Source organism: Mus caroli, chromosome 7 (genome assembly GCF_900094665.2).
Source record: "Mus caroli chromosome 7, CAROLI_EIJ_v1.1, whole genome shotgun sequence".
NCBI classification, from domain to species: Eukaryota; Metazoa; Chordata; class Mammalia; order Rodentia; family Muridae; genus Mus; species Mus caroli.
In genome coordinates this window covers 18372437-18393433 of record NC_034576.1, presented here as the reverse complement: position 1 = coordinate 18393433, position 20997 = coordinate 18372437, and the positions used below count along the sequence as shown (strand labels likewise).

The 20997-nt window shown below is 55.8% G+C and overlaps 3 protein-coding genes across 12 annotated transcripts in view; 1 reads left to right on the top strand and 2 right to left on the bottom strand.

The window, feature by feature from the left end:
- The window catches only part of Bhmg1 (basic helix-loop-helix and HMG-box containing 1), an 18294-nt gene extending 12333 nt beyond the window's left edge, over nucleotides 1-5961 (top strand). The window contains exons 7-14 of one of the 4 annotated variants that reach the window (XM_029480208.1): nucleotides 919-1012; nucleotides 1609-1706; nucleotides 2146-2301; nucleotides 2635-2687; nucleotides 3416-3574; nucleotides 3644-3879; nucleotides 4523-4612; nucleotides 5479-5959. In XM_029480208.1, coding sequence (XP_029336068.1) covers nucleotides 919-1012; nucleotides 1609-1706; nucleotides 2146-2301; nucleotides 2635-2687; nucleotides 3416-3574; nucleotides 3644-3879; nucleotides 4523-4612; nucleotides 5479-5647 — 1055 coding nt within the window. In that variant the 3' untranslated portion in view covers nucleotides 5648-5959. Of the gene's footprint in view, nucleotides 1-918; nucleotides 1013-1608; nucleotides 1707-2145; nucleotides 2302-2634; nucleotides 2688-3415; nucleotides 3880-4522; nucleotides 4613-5478 lie in introns of all 4 variants that reach the window. The other 3 variants (XM_021169103.2, XM_029480207.1, XM_029480206.1) reach the window with 3 other exon arrangements.
- Nucleotides 5962-5964: 3 nt separating this feature from the next.
- Six5 (SIX homeobox 5) lies at nucleotides 5965-10141 on the bottom strand. 2 transcript variants are annotated; one of them, XR_003837248.1, is made up of 4 exons: nucleotides 9275-10056; nucleotides 7665-8452; nucleotides 6783-7528; nucleotides 5965-6382 (listed from the first exon to the last, which is right to left on the bottom strand). XR_003837248.1 is itself a non-coding variant. In XM_021169102.2 (3 exons), the coding sequence occupies exons 1-3, from the start codon at nucleotides 10054-10056 to the stop codon at nucleotides 6939-6941; spliced, it is 2160 nt and encodes a 719-aa protein (XP_021024761.1). In that variant the 5' UTR covers nucleotides 10057-10141; the 3' UTR covers nucleotides 5965-6938. The 2 variants fall into 2 exon arrangements, 1 of the variants encoding a protein (XP_021024761.1); XM_021169102.2 differs by having other exon boundaries at nucleotides 5965-7528; nucleotides 9275-10141.
- A 727-nt stretch (nucleotides 10142-10868) lies between these two features.
- Dmpk (DM1 protein kinase) lies at nucleotides 10869-20829 on the bottom strand. 6 transcript variants are annotated; one of them, XR_003837215.1, is made up of 15 exons: nucleotides 20524-20829; nucleotides 18621-18712; nucleotides 18280-18363; nucleotides 18111-18206; nucleotides 17648-17796; nucleotides 17357-17450; nucleotides 16990-17196; nucleotides 16440-16688; nucleotides 15669-15754; nucleotides 13647-13758; nucleotides 12819-12985; nucleotides 12623-12720; nucleotides 12408-12454; nucleotides 12047-12261; nucleotides 10869-11730 (listed from the first exon to the last, which is right to left on the bottom strand). XR_003837215.1 is itself a non-coding variant. In XM_021168450.1 (15 exons), the coding sequence occupies exons 1-15, from the start codon at nucleotides 20681-20683 to the stop codon at nucleotides 11578-11580; spliced, it is 1899 nt and encodes a 632-aa protein (XP_021024109.1). In that variant the 5' UTR covers nucleotides 20684-20829; the 3' UTR covers nucleotides 10869-11577. The 6 variants fall into 6 exon arrangements, 5 of the variants coding, with proteins under 5 accessions (XP_021024109.1, XP_029335854.1, XP_021024110.1 ...); XM_021168450.1 differs by having other exon boundaries at nucleotides 12047-12136; nucleotides 16425-16688; XM_029479994.1 differs by having other exon boundaries at nucleotides 12047-12132; nucleotides 16425-16688.
- Nucleotides 20830-20997: the final 168 nt, after the last annotated feature.

The following is a 20997-nucleotide window of genomic DNA, read 5'->3' as shown; positions in this document are numbered from 1 at the left end:
TGTGTGTCTATGTGTGTACACGTGTGTGTCTATGTGTGTCTTTCACAGACTGCTCTGGACAGTCCTATCACCTAGGCGTATATCACCAAATGGGATGGCACTGCCTATCACATCATGGGGCTTTCATTCCCAGCTTCCCTTTCTTGTGTCAGGCTCTGTAAGAAAGGGACAAGATTGGGGTCACCTTTGTGTATACACCTCAGGTCTCAAATCTGGGGATGGAGCAGCATATGTCTACTGGACTTCTCTGAAGCCAGACTGTCCCTTGTCCATGTCACTGTATCAGAGGTGAGAAGGGGTTGAAATGCCTCACAAGGACAGGAGAACAGGCAGGAATGTAAGTCCTGGCTTTGAACTCCCTCTAAGGCTGCCAAGCACCCAGTTCCTCTCCATCATGCTTCCCTGTTATTCATGTAACCCCTCTAGGCCAGGCCATGAGTTATTGGTGCTTGTGACACAGTAGTGACTAAATTCTCACTCCAGTGATACAATTCCCCACTTCTCCAGGACCATCCAGACTTTCTGGGGTGCTAGAATACCCTGGTCCCAGAAGAGGCAGCATACTCCTGCTAGCTATGTGACTTGTCACTAAACATGCCATTTCATATGCCAGTGACTGGGCTAACCCATTGGCCTAGTGGTGTTGTAAGTCAGTAAAAGACTTAGAGGGCTGGGGACAGGGCCAGAACTGTTATGTGCCATCATGAAATCTTATTGTCATGGCATTGTGACACCATGTTAAAGATCTGATCTGCTGGCAGCTTCTGATAGAGATATGAGTCAATGTTGGGGTGACTCATGCACTCCAGCTTTACCCAGGCACCATGCCTGGTCCCTCTCCTTCCCCCCTGTCTTGGAGCCCTGGAATCTGGCCCACATTCAGGCATAGTTACCTTACTCTGACACCCCCTCCTCCAGGTGAGCATGCTGTAGAAGTCCAGGGTGGAGAGCCCAATGCTGACATCAAGGTTCAGAGGTCCTATTTCCTCACCAGGGCACAGCCCTGTGTCAGGTAAGGAAACCCCAGGGTGTCATTGGCTGGGACTGTATCAGCGGACTATGAGAAGTGGCTTCACATTCTCTGTCAGGGCTCCCTGAATGGCACTCTGGGCCCAGCTTCATGCTGACTGGTGCAGGCTCCTGGGAAGGTCTGGCTTCCCACCTTCTAAACTGGTGGTTGTCACCTGCTGATCTTCCACACTTCTTGTCCCCTCCCAGCCTGTTCTTATCCACTGAGTGTGTCTCTAATATAGACTTTGACTGATGAGTAGGGCTAGAAAACCCCTGACCCAAGGTAGAGCCCAAACCTCTTCCTTGGCATTGGAGAATGTGACCCTGTCTCACCATGTCACATTCATTGGAGTATCTGCCTTTCTGATTTACTTGGGAAACTACCTTCTCTCCTACTCGCCCTCTTGTCTTCCTTAGAATCTTCCCAACAGGCTCCCTTCTGTTGTCAGCATCTGTTTACCAGTTCATTTTCCACACAAGACTTGAAGCTCCTTGGGGGCAGAAGCTAAGCTGATTGAATTCCCTGGAGTTTCATGCAATTAGCCATGTGAGCTCAGTCCAGCGCTCTGTGTCTTCCTCTGATTCCAATTCTTGCAGGCAGAAGCTATTCTTGTGTACTTCCAGTGAGGCAGACAAAGAAGCCCCAGACTCTGACCCCTGGCTTCCTGTTTGGACCTCCGAGGACAGCCCCAATGGTGATTACAAGTCCTCTCCTCGTAGGTTTTGAGCCTTCTGAACATCCTCGCCAGAGGATTTCTATGGCAGAAAAAGCAGGAAGAAGACTGGGGAACTGCTAAGCACAGGGATGGAAAACACTATGCCTAGCGTCATTTTGCCCCTGGTTGCTATGCCAGGCATTGCTAATCAATCCCTGCTTTTCCTTGAGGCAGCTACTGCAGAACCTTTTAAACATGGAGCTTTGGGTCACTACGGTTAATCTGCTGGCCCTGGCATACTGTGATGATTTTTCCTCTTTTGTTGTTGATGTGTTGCCAGGCAATGTGCCTTTTAATTTTCTATACCACCTTGACTCCGAATGGCAATCTCCTTTCCCCAGTGTCTAACGCTATCTCCTCAAAGCTTGCTGCTACATTGGGGGTTGACTGCATACCTGAGTGCCATGATCCTTTGCAGGGAGCCCACTGGCTTTGGGGTCTTCCCAGATCAATACTTGGCATGTGGCAAACTACCTGAATGAGATCTTAGGAGTCAGCTCTTCCCTCTTCAGCTCCCCAAGCAAAATCCTGCCGGATCATGTCCTAGAAGATGACACCTACTTTCTGACTGAAGGTGGGCTACTGGAGTGGGAGGAGCCTCATTCATTCATAAAACATGAATGAATTTTTGGTGGGGATACTCACCCACCAAAAATACTTGGGCCTGAGTTGAGCTCAGTGGACTCCCAGAGGGCCTTGAGGGGCCTACAGCTCTTCACAATGCAGGGACTACTAAGTCATGTAGTGAGGGGGAGGCTCCAAAAACCTGTCACTGTGCCCTTAGCTGGCCTATGAATGAGACTTGGACACAGGCTAGGAAATTCTAAAGGGGAGACAATGGAAATGCAGGGCAGGGGCTGTCTGGGTGCAGTCAGAAAGCCTAGTCCTGCCAATGCTCTGCTCACAGGTCTCTTGGAGTCTTCACCTGCTGCCTGTGAAGTGGAGGGCCCACAAGAGAAGGTAGGTTCTGTCTTCCTGGCTTGTCTCCCTGACTGTGCACCCCACACCTTCATCTTTCCCAGAGTTACAACCTCTGTCCTCACCACCCACCTTTGAGCTCACTGTTGCCCATGAGGGGCCTGGGAAAGGCCTGCCTAAGATCACAGCTGCTCTTCAAGTGGGGTGGGGGGGCGGGTTCTCTCACCTCCCATGATTTCCTCAGTGTCCGTGTGTTTGACCCAGGGTTTCTTGGATCCTAGGCTGGCATCAAACTCTCAATCCTCCTGCCTCAGCCTTCAGAGAGCTTGGATTACAGGAGTGTATCAATTTAGCTGAGCAAATAAGTCTCAATTCCCTGAGCATGGGGTTTACCCAAAGTGGGTAGTTGCGTTGCATCTTGGACCTCACGATGCCTGAAACTCATAAAGACAGAATCCACTGGTGTCCTCCAACTTTGTTTTGGCTTCCAGCTTAGCCATAGGAGGGAGCAGGAGAGAGGGAGACGAATCGCCTGGGACTGGTGCTGAGGCTGTGGCCGTGCAGATGGGAGGGAGCACCTGTGTCTTCCAGCTAAGGCACTCTGCTCTAGTCCCATTTCTTCATTGATACCACAAGGCCCTTGCTTGGGACATTAGAGCCAAGGTTCCTGAGTTTCCAGGGGTGTGGAGACAGACTAGGGCGCCTAACCTAAGCTGTTTCTAATGTCCTGTGTATCTTATAGTCAGTGTCTTCTTCCTTATGTGATCCAGGAAGTATCCTCTGAAGGCCCCACAGGTCCACCTAACTTCCAGTCCTCTGTCTCACTGGACCACTGCTACCCGTCGCTGAGTGAGAATGTCAAGGTGCTGTCTAACTGTGGCTCCAGCTCAGAGTCCACAGACACAGAGTCTCTGTGGGGACAGGAGGAGGTGAGAGGGGTGGCCACCTACCCAAGGAGGACAGGGGTCTTCTCCTTTGCTCAGCCTTCTGTCCTGCAGCAGGCCAACCCTGAGGGATTGCAGACCTCAAGTGATGAGGACAGAGACTACACATGGACACCTACCGGGCAGTCTTCTGGCCTGCCGGTAGCCAGCAAGAAGATCAAGAAGGTCCAGGCAAGCCAGGGCCCCGTAAAGCCCAAAGACAGCAGAAAAGCCTGCCCTGGCCAGGTGAAGAAAAAGTGTGTTAATGGCTTCATCATGTTCTGCAGGATGAACCGGAAGCAGTACATCCGGTGGGTGAGGCTACCCAGGTTTTTAAAGGCATATATATATATATGTGTGTGTGTGTGTGTGTGTACCCCAAGGCCATGTGGCCTCACTGCTGAGCCTTCCCATCCTATAAGGCAGACCCTCCTGCCAACTTGAGACATCAGGGTAAAGGAAATTACTTGGCCTTTATCATCTTCAAGGAAACTGCCATCAGGAGGTTGAATCTGGGCTGAATCAGTCCTGCCTCTCTCTCTTGAGCTGTCACCTCCTGCATACAGGCCACATTGATAGCAGGTTGTCCTCAGGAGGTACAGGCTCAGTCCTGCCAGTTGCCCTAGAAGTCTCATTTCCATGCGGTTGACTTAGGCCAGGTGCCAGCCCTGGACCTGTCACTGTGGGATGAGTACCAGCACCAGGAGCTGGTTGCCTTCACTGGAAGGACGGGTGTGTGCCTGTGCATATGGAGTGGGGATGGGGGGGGGTGAGCGGGGAGCGGGTTCCGGAGCCTGGGAAGTGGTGACTGCAGGTCATTCATTCTCTGGGAGATATATGTGTATCTTCCTTGCATCAGTCTAGAGTGTAACAGGGTACTGGAAAGCTGGTGGAAGAGGAACAATGGCAAAGGACCATGGTGTGGCCATTGTGACCTCTTCCTTCCTGTACCAGAGCCTGTCCTGGAACTGCATCCACAGCTGCCACCAAGGATCTGGCTCAACTGTGGCGAGGGATGACTGTGGAGGAAAAGAAACCATACTGGTGAGAAGTGCCTTCTAGAAGGCATGGGAAGACTATGGGCCCCAACCTGTAACCCCAATCCCTCACTCAGAACCTCATGACTTTGCTAACAGGTTGGGGCTTTGCTGGGTTGAGGACTTGTAAAACACAATTTTTTTTTTCTCTGTATATGTGTGTTGCATGCACATGCATGCAGAGGCCAGAACAGGGCATCAGATGTCTTCCTTTTGCTTTTTGCCTCATGGCCTTGAGGCAAGGTCTCCCATGGAATGGGAAACTGGCCTAACAGCCAGATGACTGGACAGTGAGTTCTTGGGATCCACCTGCCTTCATTCCCAGTGCTTCAAAGTAGGTTCACACAGCCAGACACAGTTCTTTAAATGGGTACTGGTGACTCAAACTCACAGCCCAGAGCACATGCTCTTATTCACTGAGTATCTCCCCAGGCCCCAGGTCACAAGTTTTACAACTTGGGAGGTTACAGGTAAAGAGTGCCATCTGCAGCAGGTAAGAATGAGCTTTCCTGGGTCCTGGACCTGCTGCCTCCACTTCTGCTTGGACACACAGAGCATCTCAGTTATTTTCCTGTTGCTTGGTCTCTTCTGTCTCTTACCTTATTCATCCTCCCCAAATTCTGACCTCCATCAACATCAAGAGCTCATCCCTGCTCATTTCTAGACTAGCCAAACCCCTCACAGCTGTGTGAGGAGCACCTGGCAGGGCCCAGTCTAGATTATTTGCCCCTGGAGGCCCAAAGGAGAGATTGGCCCCAATGGGACCAAAGAGAGTTCTGGCTCCCTCAAGCCCAGGATTGGTCACTGCTGGGGGGCAGAGAAATAGTGGGGGAACCTGGGAGCTGAATGTGAGGAACCTCCATCTGTCCCCAGCACTAAGGCACGCAGGTTCAGCCGCCAGAACAACCGCATTGTGAAGCAGGAGAACTCCAGCAGTGAGGACGACGATGGGGAGACCCCCAAGCCCTTCTACCAGCTATTAGCTGAGAAGGCCCAAGTGTCTTTGGGCCTCACCTCACTGCCCACCCCTCACTGCCAGTGAGAGGGGCAGTCCTGCTGGGCTCTGCCACCTGCTTAGCATTCAGGTCCTCTAACATTTGTTTCCCCTGGACCTCAGACCCACTGCTGTGGGTCCCCTGCCCAGTGCTCCAGCTTCAGCACCAGAGAGGAAATGTATTTACTGACCCAAGGCTCTGTGTTCTGCCTTGCACACAGCCCCGCCCTCTAGCTTGTCCTACATCTGTTCTTACAGGATGGGCGCTCTAGATGAAATGCAGAGCTTCCCTCTGCCCCCAGAACCACATGGTCTCAGCCCCAATCTCACTGCATCCTTCCCTGTTCTATGTAAAATGAAGTGAAACTGTTTCACCAACAGGGGGAGAAGGAATGTTGTGTCCAGGATCTCTTGGCCATGGGTGGGCTTTCCACATATCAAATCCATAAGCATTTTGCTTCTATACTTTGACCCCCCCACCCCGAGCCTACAGGTCTGAACTCAAACCCTTTACCTCAGAAATCCAGTCTTAGGATGTAGTGACCCATGTTTATAATTCCAACATTCAGGAAGCTGAGGCAGAAATATGGGATGTGAGACCAGCGTGGGCTATATAAAACATGATCCCCATCTCACAACCCAAACAAGAAAACAAGCCACAGCCTCTGGCTGGGCTTTGTCCCCAGTTCTCTCTTGGGTGGGTTGTCTGGCAGGTAACCCTTACCCTCAATAGCTCTGTTGTCTGTTAACTTGACTTTAATTGAAATGGAGGCATAACATATCCTAGAAAAATAAAGATTTACAATACAAACTAGGCAAAGGGGCCAGAGTTGCCCTAGGGGACAGGGAAATCTTTGGTCTGGGGCTGGATCCTGGAGCTCAAGTCCAGGGAAGCAGGGGAAGGGCCCTGTGCACCCATCAGCCCCCCTCAACAGGAAGGGCTGTCCCTAGGCCACCCTGGTCTCTCAGGAAATTTTGGGAAATGGGTATCAGTGGGGCTATTAATAGTGTTATAGTGAGGGTGCCATCTGGAAATTAGCCACTTGGCAGGGCCTTCTCGCACTAGTATTATGTAGAGGATGGCAAAGCCCAAGCCAAGACCCCTAGTGCCCACACATACTGGGCAGGCAGAGCAAGGAAAGGGCTGTAACAAGATCTGCCATCAGGAGGACAGTTCCCTGACCTGTGGTGGTCCCTGTGGCTCCTGTAGGGATTATAGCTTATCCAGGTAGGAGAGCTGTAGTGTGGGACTTCAGTCTGCAGCCACTTTACTGAGGGTTCCTCTTCCTGTCCTAGCACCTTGACACCATTGTCAGAAGAAGTGGTTAAATGCAGGCAGTCACAGTTCCAAGGGCTCCTCCACGGGTACCGACTGCAGCTGGGTCAGGACCTTGGCCTCAGCTTCTAGCCCCTCATCAACCTCAGTCCCTGTTGTAGCCCCCAGAAGCAGTCCCTGGGGGTCAGGGTCTGGCAGCCTCAGCACAGTGTGGGTGGCCTGTGTCCCCAGCCCTTCTACTCCTGTGCTCAGTTCCAGCCCTGCTGGCCAGACTGGCATAGCTGCAGGTGACAACATCAGACCTTCGGGTAGGGGTGCTGGGAAGCTGGAAAGCAGGCCAGAGGAGTCCGGGGAGAAAGGCAGGCTGGTGCCAGAGGTGACAACAGAAGCAGGTGGCAGTGGCTGAGTAGAGATTGGCCCCAGAGTGTGACCCTCTGGGAGGGTGGGGCTGGGGCCCACTGGGAGAGCTCCTTCAGGCACTGTGATAGCTGGCTCTTGCTTCAGGGGCAGGGCTAGACTGGGGGCAGGAGGCAGGACCTGGGAGACGAGCATGCTGGTGGGGAAGGTGGCAGTGAGGATGATCTTGCCCTGCTGCACAGCTACCCCAGTGACAATGGGGCTGCCAGACACAGGGTTGGCCAGGAGGAAGTTTCCTGTAGAGAAAAGAGGTGGAGTGGAAGATGCTGTGTGGCAGGCAGGGGTGCCAGTAGGCTTAACCCCAAGAGACTATCAGGTGGGAGACACCTGCTCCCCAAGCCCACTCAGACCCCAAGAAAGCAGAAAGGGTACCTGGAGCAGTGGACGAGGGAAGTTGCAGCGCAGTCACTCCCACACTAGAGTTTATCAGGTGCACATTGGTAGGCCCCGCTGCAGCTGCCACCTTCACAGGACTGCCTGGCCCAGCTGCCAACAGCTGGAGTGGCCCCACAGCCTGAGGCAGGGTTACCACCTGAGAGGTGGGCACCACCTGGGGCAAGTTCAGCCGTGGGGAGGTGGGGCTCAAGCCTGTTGGGTACCCAGAAGAAGGGGAGAGCGGTACAACCTGAGGAGCAGCCACAGCAGGCACAGCTCCCGGGGTCAGAGGAAAGGTGGAGGCAGGTGGGGGGCCTGGGACTACTTGGGGCAGGGCTCCTGGGATTTCCTCTCCAGTAGTCCCATGAACCCCTTTGGTCTCAGGGGCCTCAGGCTGAGCCTCATCCAGTCGAACCTCTCCTGTCTGAGGGTCCAGGACCAGAGAATTCTTGGCCTCACTGACCCCTTGGAGACTGGGCTGTGGTTGAGGGGCACCTCCTCCTGTGAGTAGCAAGGGCCCCAAGCTGGAGCTCTCTCCTAGGGCCAAGCTATTGATAATGACTGGGCTACCATTGAGGAGCACTGCTGGGGGACTGCTGGCGGCCAGGAAGCTCCCATTCACTAGGATAGAGGAGGAGGCAGGGCACGTCGCAGGAGAGGTGGCCCCCGCCAGGAAGATGGAACTCTGGGCGGGGGCCTCAGCAGCCATGGAGGCCACACCCCTCTCCAGGTCCTCTGGACTGCGGCTGGACTCATCCTCCGTAGTGGGGTTCCCATCAGACTCGCTGGAAGGAAAAAGGGTTAAGTCCTTTTTAGGTTTGAAGGCTTCATCGTCCTGGGGGCAGAGGCAACCCAAGCTCCGATTAACTATTTTAGCCCTTCAAAGAACCCACCCAAATCCCAGGGTCTCTACAAGCTTGCTGGGGTTGACAGCGCGGCGGGAATGCTAAGCCGGAGGAAAGTTTTCCGGTCGCCTTGGCCTGCAGCCGAGCACCCAGGCTGCCCCAAGTCCCCTGGGTCGGCAGGCGCGTGGCTGCGGAGTGAGGCAGCAGCTTTTACTCCAGTTCTTCCCCCCCCACACCCCCCCCCCACACACACACCCACGGCGTCAGAGACCAGAGCTAGAGGCCTGGCGCTGAGGTGGGAGGGGAAGGGCTTGGGTTACAGGGAAACCGGAGCCGGAGAAGGTTCACGTTTCACAACAAAGACAAGCGACAGACCACGCTGTTTGGGCTGGAGGGGGCGTGGGGGTGGGTGTAAATAATGGTTACCGAGGGGCCAGGTTGCAGAGCCCCAAAAGCGGGTCCCTACCCTGGGTGCCTTAGACAAAGGCCCCTTCCCCTTCCTTACTACCGCTCCTCCAGGGATACCTCACTTTTCTCACTGCCCGTCCCGCCCCCCCCCCCATTCCTGGCACTGCGTTCCCAGCTTAGAAGTAGCTGGAACAACCTCTGCCCCTGGGGCAGTGATGCCCAGAGAACCCAGGCTGTGCCTGGTCTCTCCACGCTCAGCCTATGCACTCGCCGACGCCGCCGAAGAGGGATGTGAAGGGTCACTTGCGCAGACTCCAGCGGCCACCGAGGAAGGAGGGTCGGTTCCCCCCTCACCTTTTGCAAGGCGCTCCACCGCCGGTCCCAGTGCGGTCGCGCTGTCGCCGGTTCTTGAACCAGTTGCTGACCTGTGTAAGCGAGAGGCCGGTGAGCGTGGCCAGGCGGCGCTTCTCGTCAGGCGTGGGATAGCGGTTGCCGCGGTAGCAGGCCTTGAGCGCCGCTCGCGAGCGCTCCTTGAAGCAATAGACGGTCTCCTCGCCATCCCAGATGGTCTTGGGCAGAGGGAACTTCTTGCGCAGCCGGTATTTGTCCACAGCGCCCAGCGCACGGCCACGGGCCCGCTCGGCCTCGTGGTAGCGCGCGCGCAGGTAGAGGTCCTGCAGGAAGGCGTGGTGGGCGGCGGGGAAAGGGCGGCTCTCGAGAAGTTGGTAGAGCTCGGCGTATTCACCCCGCTGGAAGGCCACTAGGGCCCGCGCGCGCAGCACCGGATCGCTGCCACGTAGGCGCTCGGCCGGGGGCAGCGCGCCCAGGAAGCGGCTCAAGCGGCCGGCGTGGCCCGCCTGCAGCAGCGCCTCGCACACGCATGCCACCTGTTCGGGCGAGAAGCTTAGGCCAGTGGGCGCCTCGGTCACGGTCTCCCGGGGAGACCCCGGGCCACTCGGGGACCCAGAATCCGCCGCCGCCGCATCTCCCGCCCCGGCCGCCGCCGCCGCCTCCCCCTCGGCTGCCTGCAGAGTCTGCAGAAGCTGGCGCGCTTCCTCCTCCTGCTCCTCGGTCGCCGCCGCCGCCTCCCCCCGAGCCGCGGGCCCCGCGCTCGGCTCCGCAGGCGAGGTAGCCATGTTTGGCAACTTTGGAAAGTTCCTCCCTCCTCTGCCGCCTCCCGCGGGCTTCCCCAGCCCCCTCCTCCGCCCAGTCCTCCTCGCCGCCCCCTCCCCGGTCCCCTTGCAGTCTTCTGGCCCCCTCCCAAAGACTAGACCCAGCTCTGCACTCGGGTCTGTCCCTGTCCCTGTGTGTCCGCCCCCCTCCCGGGCTGTCAGGATTCTTTGTTTTCCCTCCGTCTCTGGCCGCGCTTTTGGCCTTCCCCCTGGTGTGCCTCTGACTCAGGGCCTCAGTTTCCCTATCAGAGCAACGGAGAAGGTAATGGGCCGTCCGGAGGGTTAAGGGCGCGAAGCCGCTCCGATCTCCCGGGTCCCTTGAAGGCCCCCCTCCCTTCCCATCTCCGCGCCGTGCTCCGCCCCTCGGAATTCCCGGCCCCGCGGGTAGGCGGTGGCTCTAGCTGGGAGGAGGGGCAGGGAATCGCGCTAGAAAGTTTGCAGCAACTTTTCTGGAGTGTCGGTCCAAAAAGCGGATGCGCGTGGCGTGCGCAGGCGCAGTGGGAAGATGGTGTGCCCGCTGCTGGCCCAACCCCCTACTTTTTTCCAAACTTGAGTGGCACAGCTGGGTCACAGCTGGGGGGAGGGTGGGGGGCGGTGGTGTCTCTGGTGGCTTGTTGCTTCTCTCCTACTGGCTGGATGCCTAAGCCCCACCCTTCAACCTGATTCGTGTGCTTTGCCTCCCCTCTAGCTCCCACTCAAGCCATTGGTTGTCTCTACTGGACTCTCCATTGGCCTGCGGGGCGGTTTCCTTTCCACAACAGAGATATTGCGCGGGATTTAGGGCAGACCAGAAGTATTTTATTCGCAAGGGACGGGAGTGGAGGTTGTAGGTGGGGACAGACAATAAATACCGAGGAATGTCGAGTCTCAGTGCATCTAAAACGTGGGTCCCGGAGTCTGTCAGTGAGTCAGATAACAAGGTCAATAAATACCCACACTGCTTGGGGGGGGGGGGTGCAGCTGTGGCTCCGTTGTTAGAGTGCAGACGTGTACACGGGGAAGGAGTTGCAGCAACCCCCAGGAGTGAGGCTGTCCGAAGCCAAAGACTCCGTGTGTGCTGGCAGAGGTCTTGCAGATCCTTCACTATGGGAATGGGATGTCCCTGGAGATAGGGGGCTCATGCTTATGGCTTGTAACTGATGGCTGGGAGAGTGAAAAAGTGAAATCGGATGAGCTGAGCAGTTTGCCCATCCACGTCGGGGCTGAGTAAAGCGTGGTAGGCGAATGCCCGGCTGCTGCAGCAGCAGTGGCTACCAGCTCTGCAGGAACCAGGGGTGCTGGGCACAAGCCCTGTTCCTCCCTCCCCGGCCGCCAGGTGGCGGGCCTGGATCACAGGAGCGGAGCTGGGTGGGGACCCAGGCTCACAGAAGTGTGGAGCGGAGCGGTGAGGGGGGGTGGGGTGGGCATAGAGACGCTTTGGGTCGTTCCCTGGCCACTCGATCTTCCTAGGAGGCCTAAATGAAAGATGGCTTGGAGTCTTAGGGTTCAGGGGGCGAAGGTGGCTCCCGGGAAACACCAGACTGGGGTGAGACTGCCGGTATAGGCCACCAACCCAGTGCAGCCCAGTGTGGCGGCAGCAGCCAGAGCAGCGGCGAACAGGAGCAGGCAACGCGCCTCGGATAGGCCAGGCCTAGGGATCTGCAGGCGAGAAGGTTGGATTAGCACTAGGCTACAGGGGCCCACTGGCTCCTGGGAGCCGCCCAGCCTATACCCATAGATGGGCCTCTGAGCGCATCTCTAGTCCCCACAGCCCGCAGCTAAAGTTGGTCTGCTCGTAAGAATGAGCTCCTGTTGGAACTCGTCATTGGCTACTTAGCAGCAGCCTGTGTTGATTGGCCGCCCGATTACCCCCCTCCCTGCGGTGGGCCGAGCTCCACAGAGGCACAGCAAGCAGTGGTGACACTCAGTGGGCAGAGCTAGGCAGAGGCCCGTGGTGGGCGGACGTGGGACATACCCTGGCAGGGAGCAGCAGGTGACGGCGGTGCATGGGGCCTGGCCCCACCAGCGGGCACTGGCCCACAGCCACGGCCGGGGGGCCATCTAGCTGGAGAGAGAAGGGACAGGTGACCCGATCGGAGCCCAGCAGCAGGGCGAGAGGCAGTGCGGGAATCTAGTCGAGGCCAGAACGGGAGTCTAGGGAGTTCCCTTGGGGAGGATTTGGCGAGAAGCCTGAAACGAGGGAGAGCTGGTAGATAGTGCATGCTGAATGGATGAGTGAAGGGCAGCTTTCTTCTGGAACCCCCAAGGAGAATGGACCCTAAATGTGGACGGGAGAATCTAAGATGGGGATCGGGGAGGGGAGAGAGGGGTCTTACATGGGAAGGTGGATCCGTGGCCCGGGGACTGGGGACCCCCGTGATGGCTGGAAGGAGAAGAGAGAGGTGTATGGAGTGTGGAGGACGGAGAAAGGCAGTGGCGCGGCCGCGGTGCCCCAGCCTGGACTCCTCCCCTGCCCCGAGGGTTCACACATCCAACATGCCCCCCATCTCCACCCAGTGCCCCCTTGGCTGGAAGCAGGTGAGAGACTCGCCTGCGGCTCCTGGGGCCTGCAGCATCTCCATGCGTTCCTGTAGCTGCCTAACATGCGCCTCCAGGTCTCGGTTCCGGACCTCGGCCTCCTGTAGTTGGCTGGGAAAGAAGATAGGCGAGTGAGCCGACCTATCCGGTGAGGAGACTGCGAGGGTTGCTGCTCTCCTCTCCCCTCGCCCCAGCACCGTGACCCCGACCTGGAGAAGTTCTGGTTGGCGGTCCGGATGGCCTCCAGCTCGCGGCTCAGGCTCTGCCGGGTGAGAACCTCTTCTTCCAGGGCTTCCTGGAGCTTCTGCAGCGTGACCGTGGTCTCTGCCTCAGCCACAGGGACAGGGACAGCCACTACTAGGTCGGCCTCTTCAGCCTGTCGGTGGGGATCAGCGTTGGGACCTGGAGCTGGATCAGTCCCGTACTTCCCTCCCGTCCACCTCTCCCCATCCCTGGGTCCCTGGGGACAGTGTAGTCAACATGGGAACTGAAGGGCTGAAGTCAGAAGTTTAGCATGTTCCTCCCAGCTCCACAGTGCTTCAGACAACCCTGGCTTTACCCTTAGGCCTCCCCAGTTTGTGTCTTGTCACTTTCTGCAACCCCCACTCCTCTTTCCAATGCTACCCACCTATCTGTGGCTTTTAAGAAACCAGCATCCCACCTGATGGCCTCTGAACTTTGTTCACCAAGTGACCATAAGAACTTCTACCCCAGACTCCTCCAGATGGTGGGCAGTCCCTCCCTCCCAGGCCCGGATTGGTGTTGCTTTCTGACCCCACCCCCATGCCAGGAGAGCATCTACCTCTGAGCTATCCCTAGTTCTCTTCTTTGTTTTTTATTCCAAGACAGGATCTCATTACATAACCGGAGCAAGCCTTGAATTTGGGATCCTTCTGCCTGTGCCTCCTGACTAGCTAGGGTTACAGGATGTGCGGTTGGACCAGTTGAGGACAGTGTCCTACTGAATTAACAGCCTGGCAGTTGGCACTGCAAGTACACCCACCCAGGAAGCTTTGCCCCCCTCTCAGTCTACTCACCACTTGATCCGGTGGGGACACTGGGGGCTGCAAGTCAAGCCCTTGCAAGTCTGACACAGGCAACTGCAGGGCCTCTAGTTCCATAGGGGTGGGGTCCGGGACCTGATTGTCTCTGAGAAGAGGAAGAGGCTAGGGACTCCCTAGCCTGTGGGCACCAGGCCAGGCTCCTAGGCTAAAGCTAAAGGAGGTTCAGAGCAGAGAAGAGAGCAGACTGCCAGGGCCTCAGCACCTTGGCTGCCTTGCTGCCTGGCTGAGCGATAACTCCACAAAGGGTGGGCTGGGCCCAACCCGCTCTAAGGAGCATGGGATGCTGCTTGCAAATCATGAAACAAGTTGTCCTTCCCTGTGCAGGCCTGAGGCATGCCTGATGGTGGATACCTGTGTGAGCATCCTAAGTGTTCCCTGCTTCCCAGTTTACTCCTAAAAGCAGTCTCTTCATTTAAAATTTTTTGTGGCAATGGTAAATTTTTATTTACCCTCATAAATGCTAGATAAGTTCTCTTTATTGTTGAGACAGGGTTTCTCTATGCCAGCCCTGGCTGTCCTGGAACTTATTTGTTGACCAGCCTGGCCTCAAATTTGCAGTGATGCTCCAGCCTCAGCCTCCTCAATGGTGGGGTTATAGGGTTATATTGTCTAGCAATAGTGGGTGCTATTTATCTTTTGTTTCTTTAGACAGAGTCTCTTGTAGACCAGGATAGCCTTAGATTACTATATAGGCCAGGATGGCCTTGAACTTCTGATAATCTTGCCTCTACCTTCTAAGTGCTGGGATTATAGGTTTGTGCCCCCACAGCCGGCATAATGGATGCTTTTTAAAGGCTTCATTGACTAGGCATGGTGGTGCATGCCCATCAATCACAGCACTCACAGGGCAGCTTAGACTATATTAAGGAGCTCCTGCCTCCAAACACAAGGCAGAAAACTTTTTAAAACTTAAAAGTTGTATTATTGTTATGTGCTCCAATTGTGTTCTTAAAATAAACTGTCACACTTCAGGTTTGCTTTTCTAAGATCCTGGATTCTATGGCGTGTCCTAGAACCGTTAATAGCAGGATTCTGTAAGGCTGAGTCTCAGATTGAACTGGAATGTCACCAGGCAGGATGGCCAGAGCTATGAAATGGAGAGACCCAGTCTCAAAAAGCAAAACAAAAATAAACAAAGTACATGTGTAGCTGTTTTCCTAGTCTTATGTCCACTTGACACAACAAGCTAGAGTCATCAAGTCATCAGAGAGGAGAGAGCCTTAATGAAGAAAATGCCTCTATAGGGCAGGAGCAATGGCTCAGTGGTTAAGAGCACTGACTGCTCTTCCAGAGGTCCTGAGTTCAAATCCCAGCAACTACATGGTGGTTCACAACCATCTGTAACGGGATCTGATGCCCTCTTCTTGTGTGTCTGAGGACAGTGATAGTGGACTCACATACATAAAATAAATAAATAAGACCAGCCTGGTCTACAGAATGAATTCCAAGACAGCCAGAGCTACATAGAAAGACCCTGTCTCTAAAAGACTAAGAAAGAAAGAAAGAAAGAAAGAAAGAAAGAAAGAAAGAAAGAAAGAAAGAAAGAAAGAAAGAAAGAAAGAAAGGAAAGTGCCTCAAAAGCTGAAGCTGCAGGCAAGCCTGTAGGGCATTTTCATAACTAGTGATTATGGAGGGGAGCTCAGCCCATTGAGTGGAGCCATCACTGGCCTGGTGGTCCTGGGCTCTACAAGGAAACAGGCTGAGGAAGACATAAGGATCAAGTCAGTAAGCAGCTCCCCTCCATTGCCTCTGCATCAGCTCCACGTTCCTGCCCCGTTGTGAGTTCCTGTCCTGACTTCCTTCAGTGATGGGCTCCCATGTGGAAATGTAAACCAAATAAACCTTTTCCTCCCCAGCTTGCGTTTAGTCATGGTTCATCACAGCAGCAGAAAGCCTAACTTATTCCTAAGAATACTTGGTTTGAAGACTGAGCCTTAAATTGAGTGGCTGTGGTGAGCCTGCACACAGGCCCCAGCAGAGGGCAGTCGTGCTCACCTGAAGGCCATGCAGCAGTAGGAGTAACCCACGAAGGGCAGGCGGACCCCAAGGGGCATGTCTTCCTGCATGTCCGACAGTGTCTCCTAGGAAGACATACAGGGCTCTTGTGGCTAGCAGTTATCTGAGATGGCCGTTCGCCCCTCTATGTTCACGGCATAACTGCCCCCACTAACAAACTTCACCATTTTCTCTTCTATCTTGTTGCTTTCTATTGGGGCTCTGCCCACACCAGACTTCTCTCTCTGCACATGGCCCAAGGCAGGGCCTAGAGCTTGTTAAAATGCTGAGAGCACTCACCTGAGAAGGGATCTCTTGCATCGCCTGCATCCTTCTGGGCTCAGCTAAGTCTCCTCCTCCAGGAAGCCCTCAGCACTTTCCAGGCTGGGTCAAGAGCCCAGCCCCCTACATTCAATTTTAGTACTGCCAAGAGTGAGGCCTCACTCACTGTCTTGGGGACTGGTCACCTGTGTGTCCTCATACCTGAGTGGACACATGGCAGTGCTCTAGGATAATAATTTGGGACCCAGGAAGGTCACCACCCTCTTTTTTATTTGTCAAGGGAGGATCTCATCCTGACTGGCCTAGAAGTCACTATGTAGACCAAGATGGCCTTGATTTACCAGAGAGCCACCTGCCTCTGCCTATGAAGTTCTGGGATTAAAGGTATGCACCACCACACCTGGCCAATCACCCCAATTTTATGGAAGAGGCTAGGGAAGTCCCCTCAACTGATCAGGAACTGCAGGTACGTACCCCGCCCCCGCTCACCATGGCAGTGAGCCGGTCCTCCACCACATCGAAATTGCATGTGTCCGTGGCACCCTCGAAGTCTGGTGTAAAGGGGGGTACACTGTCTCGGAGACCCTCCCAATCAAGGCCAAAGAAGAAAGGATGTTTCTGGAAATCACCTGCCCCACCTCGACCTAGCCTTATCTCAGCAGGACACAGCAGCCCACGAATGAGGTCCTGAGCTTCCTCGGGGACAACTGTGTCTGCCAGCGGCAGCGACAAGTGTTCCTATTTAGAAAGAAAAGCAAGCGTCAGCCCTGGGCTGCAGAGCTGGCTCTGTCGTTTCAGCGCACTGGCTGCTCTTGCAGAGCGCTCAAGGTTCTGTCTCCCAGCACTCAGCATGGCAGCACACAACAGTCTGTGACTCCAGCTCCAGGGGATCCCATGCCCTCTGACCTGCGCACACCTACTCAGTGCACAGATATACATGCACAGAAAACACACACGTATAAATCAATATCTTTTTAAAAAAGACAGTCTGAGAGCACAAGCCACAAAGTCAGCCTCCCTGCATGGTGCCCATGCTCACCCTGTAATGCACGATCTTGGCATATGTCTCGGCTGTGGAGTCCGCGTAGAAGGGTGTCTGCCCATAGAACATTTCATAGGCGAACACACCCAGTGCCCACCAGTCACACTCTGGCCCGTAGCTGCCTGCCCCAGGCCCTCCACCAACGGCCTGCAGAATCTCAGGAGACAGGTAGTCCGGGGTGCCCACAGCCACCAGCGACCTCACCTGTGCCAACCAGACCTGAATGCTTAAAACCTTTCCCTTCACTGTCCAAACATGGTGCACAGGACATCCCCGAACAAGCTCCCCTCCTGCTCCTCAATCCAGCCCCGCCCCCTAATCTGGTCCTTCACCAATGAGGAGAGTTTCGCCAGGCTCTTCTTACCATTCCATCAGGCTGCAGTTTGAGGCAGGAGCCGAAGTCTGCCAGGCGAATGTGCCCACATCGGTCCAGCAGAATGTTATCTGGTTTGATGTCCCTGTGCATAGAGAGAAGAGGGGAAGTGTGCTTTCTTGAAAACCTTCCCTCTTAGGTCCTATCAGCTCGATCCGCTTCCACCCCACCCAGGATTCTACAATTCTAGACCCCGTTCTGTCTCCAATGGGATCTGACCTTCAGGTACCCTTCCTTCCCACACAAACTCTACTAACCCTCCAAGGGCCCAGCCACGCCCACCTGTGCACGTAGCCCAGCCGGTGCACCGAGTCTATGGCCATGACAATCTCGGCCAGGTAGAAGCGCGCCATCTCAGCGGGGATCCGCTCCCCAAACTTGCTCAGCAGCGTTAGCAGGTCCCCGCCCACGTAGTATTCCATGACCAGGTACTGGGAGCAGGTGTGTCACAGGGGTTTGGTAGCCCCCAAGACTCCCAAAGACACCCCGTTCCCAAGCACTGAGTACTCCCCCCCCCCCCCGCACAGTGAGAGAGCGCCCCATCCAAAGGCCAAACCAGATATCACTCCTGTCTTAAGGAAGGTCCCTCCTATACTTAAGACACAATCCTACCCGCTCCCGTCCCCTGTGTTCCCCCCCCACACCCCCACACCCCGGTCTACAGCTGCTTCCCCCTTCTCCAGCCTTCTTGATTTGGGACGATGTAACCGTCACTCTTTCCTAGTCACCTGAACCCGGAGCTCACCAGGTAGTTCTCATCCTGGAAGGCAAAGTGCAGCTGTGTGATCCAGCGCCGGTCCCCTTTCACTAATACATCCCTTTCTTCCCGGAAGCACGACACCTGTGAGGTAGGAGAGAAGCTACAGGAGGTGAGTTGTAGAGATGAGGGCGCTGCCCTCATCCCTGGCCCTCACCTCGCCTCTCTTCAGCATGTCCCACTTATTCATAATCTTCATGGCATACACTTGGCCCGTCTGTTTCATCTTCACCACCGCTACCTAAATACGGAACCGAGATGACAGCAGAGGTGGCAGGGAAAACCAGCAAGGCTCACTCACCCAGACAGGACTCCACCCTTATCTCCACCCAACCTTAGCCCTGCCCCCACGTGCACACCGCCCACTGGCCACAAGCCCCGCCCCCACCCCTCCAGCCTTAAATTCAAGCTCATTCATCAATTTTTAAGGCTCTGCCCCAGCTGTTATGCCCCACCCACATCAAGTAAAGTTCCATTCCCAGGCCACTGAAGACTCACCTCGCTGAACGCCCCACGCCCGATCACCTTCAAAATCTCAAAGTCATCCCTCTGCAGTCGGACCTCCTTAAGCCTTGCTGCAATGGGCTCCACTGGGTGGGGGTGGGGGGAGAAGAACCAAGGGTCATCAGAACACTAGCGGTAAAGGTAGTGACTTTATAGTCTCCTTCCTTCTGCCCCTTAAATCGGCTTTAGGATTCTGCTTTCAAAACCTCTGTGATGTTTGTGGGACCCAGAACTGCCTGTTTCCACAGGGTTGCAGGGCAGAAAGGGAGGCAGAGGGAGAAGCTGGAGCATAAGGCCTTTCACTCCCATGTGATGATCAGGGTGCTAAGTCAGGTCACCCAGGGCTCTCACTTCATGTCTCGGGCCACAGCCTCGAACTGGAGCCGTGTCAGCACAGCCAGCACGAAGATGAAGTGGGGGAGGGTCACTGCCCTCAGGCATCCTGGACACTGTTGGAAGGGCTTTCTTGGTTTCCAAAGGGTGAAGGAGAGTCTTCTTATAACCAAAGCTCCAGGGTATAAGGTCCTGTGCTAGGGTGGCTCAGCCGGAGGGGAGGGCAGCTAGGTCTGAGGCTGGCGACTAGGGGTGCGGGGTGGGCAGAGGGAGGTCAGATCTCCCTTAGGGAAGTTCTAAGGCCTGGGAGTAAGGATGGAGGAGGAACGTGTGGGGAAGTGGGGAGATGGGGTCATGGAGAAGAAAGGGGTTTGGGAAAGTGGGCAGACAGGGAAGATACAGCTAAGGCCAAGGCTGGGGGGTGGGGAGGAGGAGAGAGCCAAGGCGTTGAGCCCTTTTAAGGCAGCGGGAACCCAGGCCCCCTCCCCCGCCCAGGCCTGGCAGGGGAGGGGCCCACAGGATGCTGCTCAGGCCACAAAAGGACTGCTCCTTCCCAGAGGGTCAGACCCCCTGCCCCCACCCCAGTTCTCAGTTTACCCTGCCAGCCCAAACCCCATCCTTCAAAAGAAAGGTTGAGGGAAGACACTGAAGGCTGGAGAGGAGAAAAAGTCTTTCACAGGCTTAGCGGTCTAACCGATGGCCTCAACCTTTCCATCTGTGAAACGGGGGGAGGAGGGAGAATGAACTAGGGTCACACACATGGGCAGACAGCCAAGAGTCAAGACCTGGACCCTTAATGATAGGCAGAGAGCAACAGAACAGGTCGCTACTTGTAAGGAAGCTGGGGTAAGCTGGAGCTTTGTAAGGCTCCAAGCTTGTCCACTAGGCCTGAGAAGACCTTTGGGGAACGGCATTTAAGTCTGCAGGGGAATTAGAGGTCTTGAGCTAGGACCACGAAAGCAGATGAGAAGCCAGGAGGGATGACCAATCTGGCCCACAAAGGCTGGGCCGGATCAGGGTACCAGGGATGGGCACACTCAGACGCTGAAGTTGTTCCTTCCTCTTAATTTGGGGAACAGAAAGGGTGCTCGGTGGCGCCTGTCTGCCGGGCTGGTTCTCCCCCAGGGCCTCTGTGAGTCACAGTGCCCTCATAGCTCCTGGACACCTGTCAGGGCAGCTGGGGAGGCAGACGCCAAACACCTGCCTATGGGCCACACCCTGGCAGCTGCCCCACGCTGTCCCTCCCCACACTCTGGGAAACTGGGGAGGGCTATGAAGCCAGTTTGAGGAGCCAAGGGTCCTAAAAGAGAAAGCTGCCAGGTCCTAGTGTGAGTGCAGAGATAGCAGGAGGCTATGCCCACCCCAGCCTGCACTGGCTGAGTCATAGGTGCCTCACTGACCCTGGTGCCCCACCAGGGGAGCTTGTTGGGATCAGGTCGTGAGCTCTGCTTGGCTCCCTTACAAAAAGCCCTTTCCAGGCCCTCCTGCCCCTCCACAGCCCATTCTTGCCCTATAGACCCACCTCTGCCTTGCACCCAACCCCAGGCTTCCTCTCCATACTCACCCCACTGCAAGAAGTCGGCCACATACTTGTCCTGGGCTAGGTGAGAGGCACCCAGCTCCTGGTGGACGCCCAGGAGAAGGTCGAGCAGGGGCTCCAGTCCCAGGAAGCCTGGGTCCAGCACCAGCTGCTGGAGCTGCCTCAGCCGCACTTCGGCTGACATGTTGGACAGGCAACACCATGGCCCCTCCCCGGGCCGGAGCTCGGGGTCTTCCCGTCACAGGGCCTGGCTGCCCCTGTCCAGGACCCAGAACCCTAGCTGCATGTCTGCCCGTCCCTGACTATCCCTTGGGTCTCTCTGGCCAGTTCTATGCTTAAGGCCTCCTCCTTTCTCCACCCCTTGGCCCAGCCCCCCTCCCGCCTCCCAGTTTTTAACCCCTCCTGAGCCAACACCCCAACTCCCTTCTTCCAGGGCCCCTCAAAACTCTTCAGAGCTCAATGTCAGGGGACAGAGTAATACTCCAGGGTTGCCCCTCC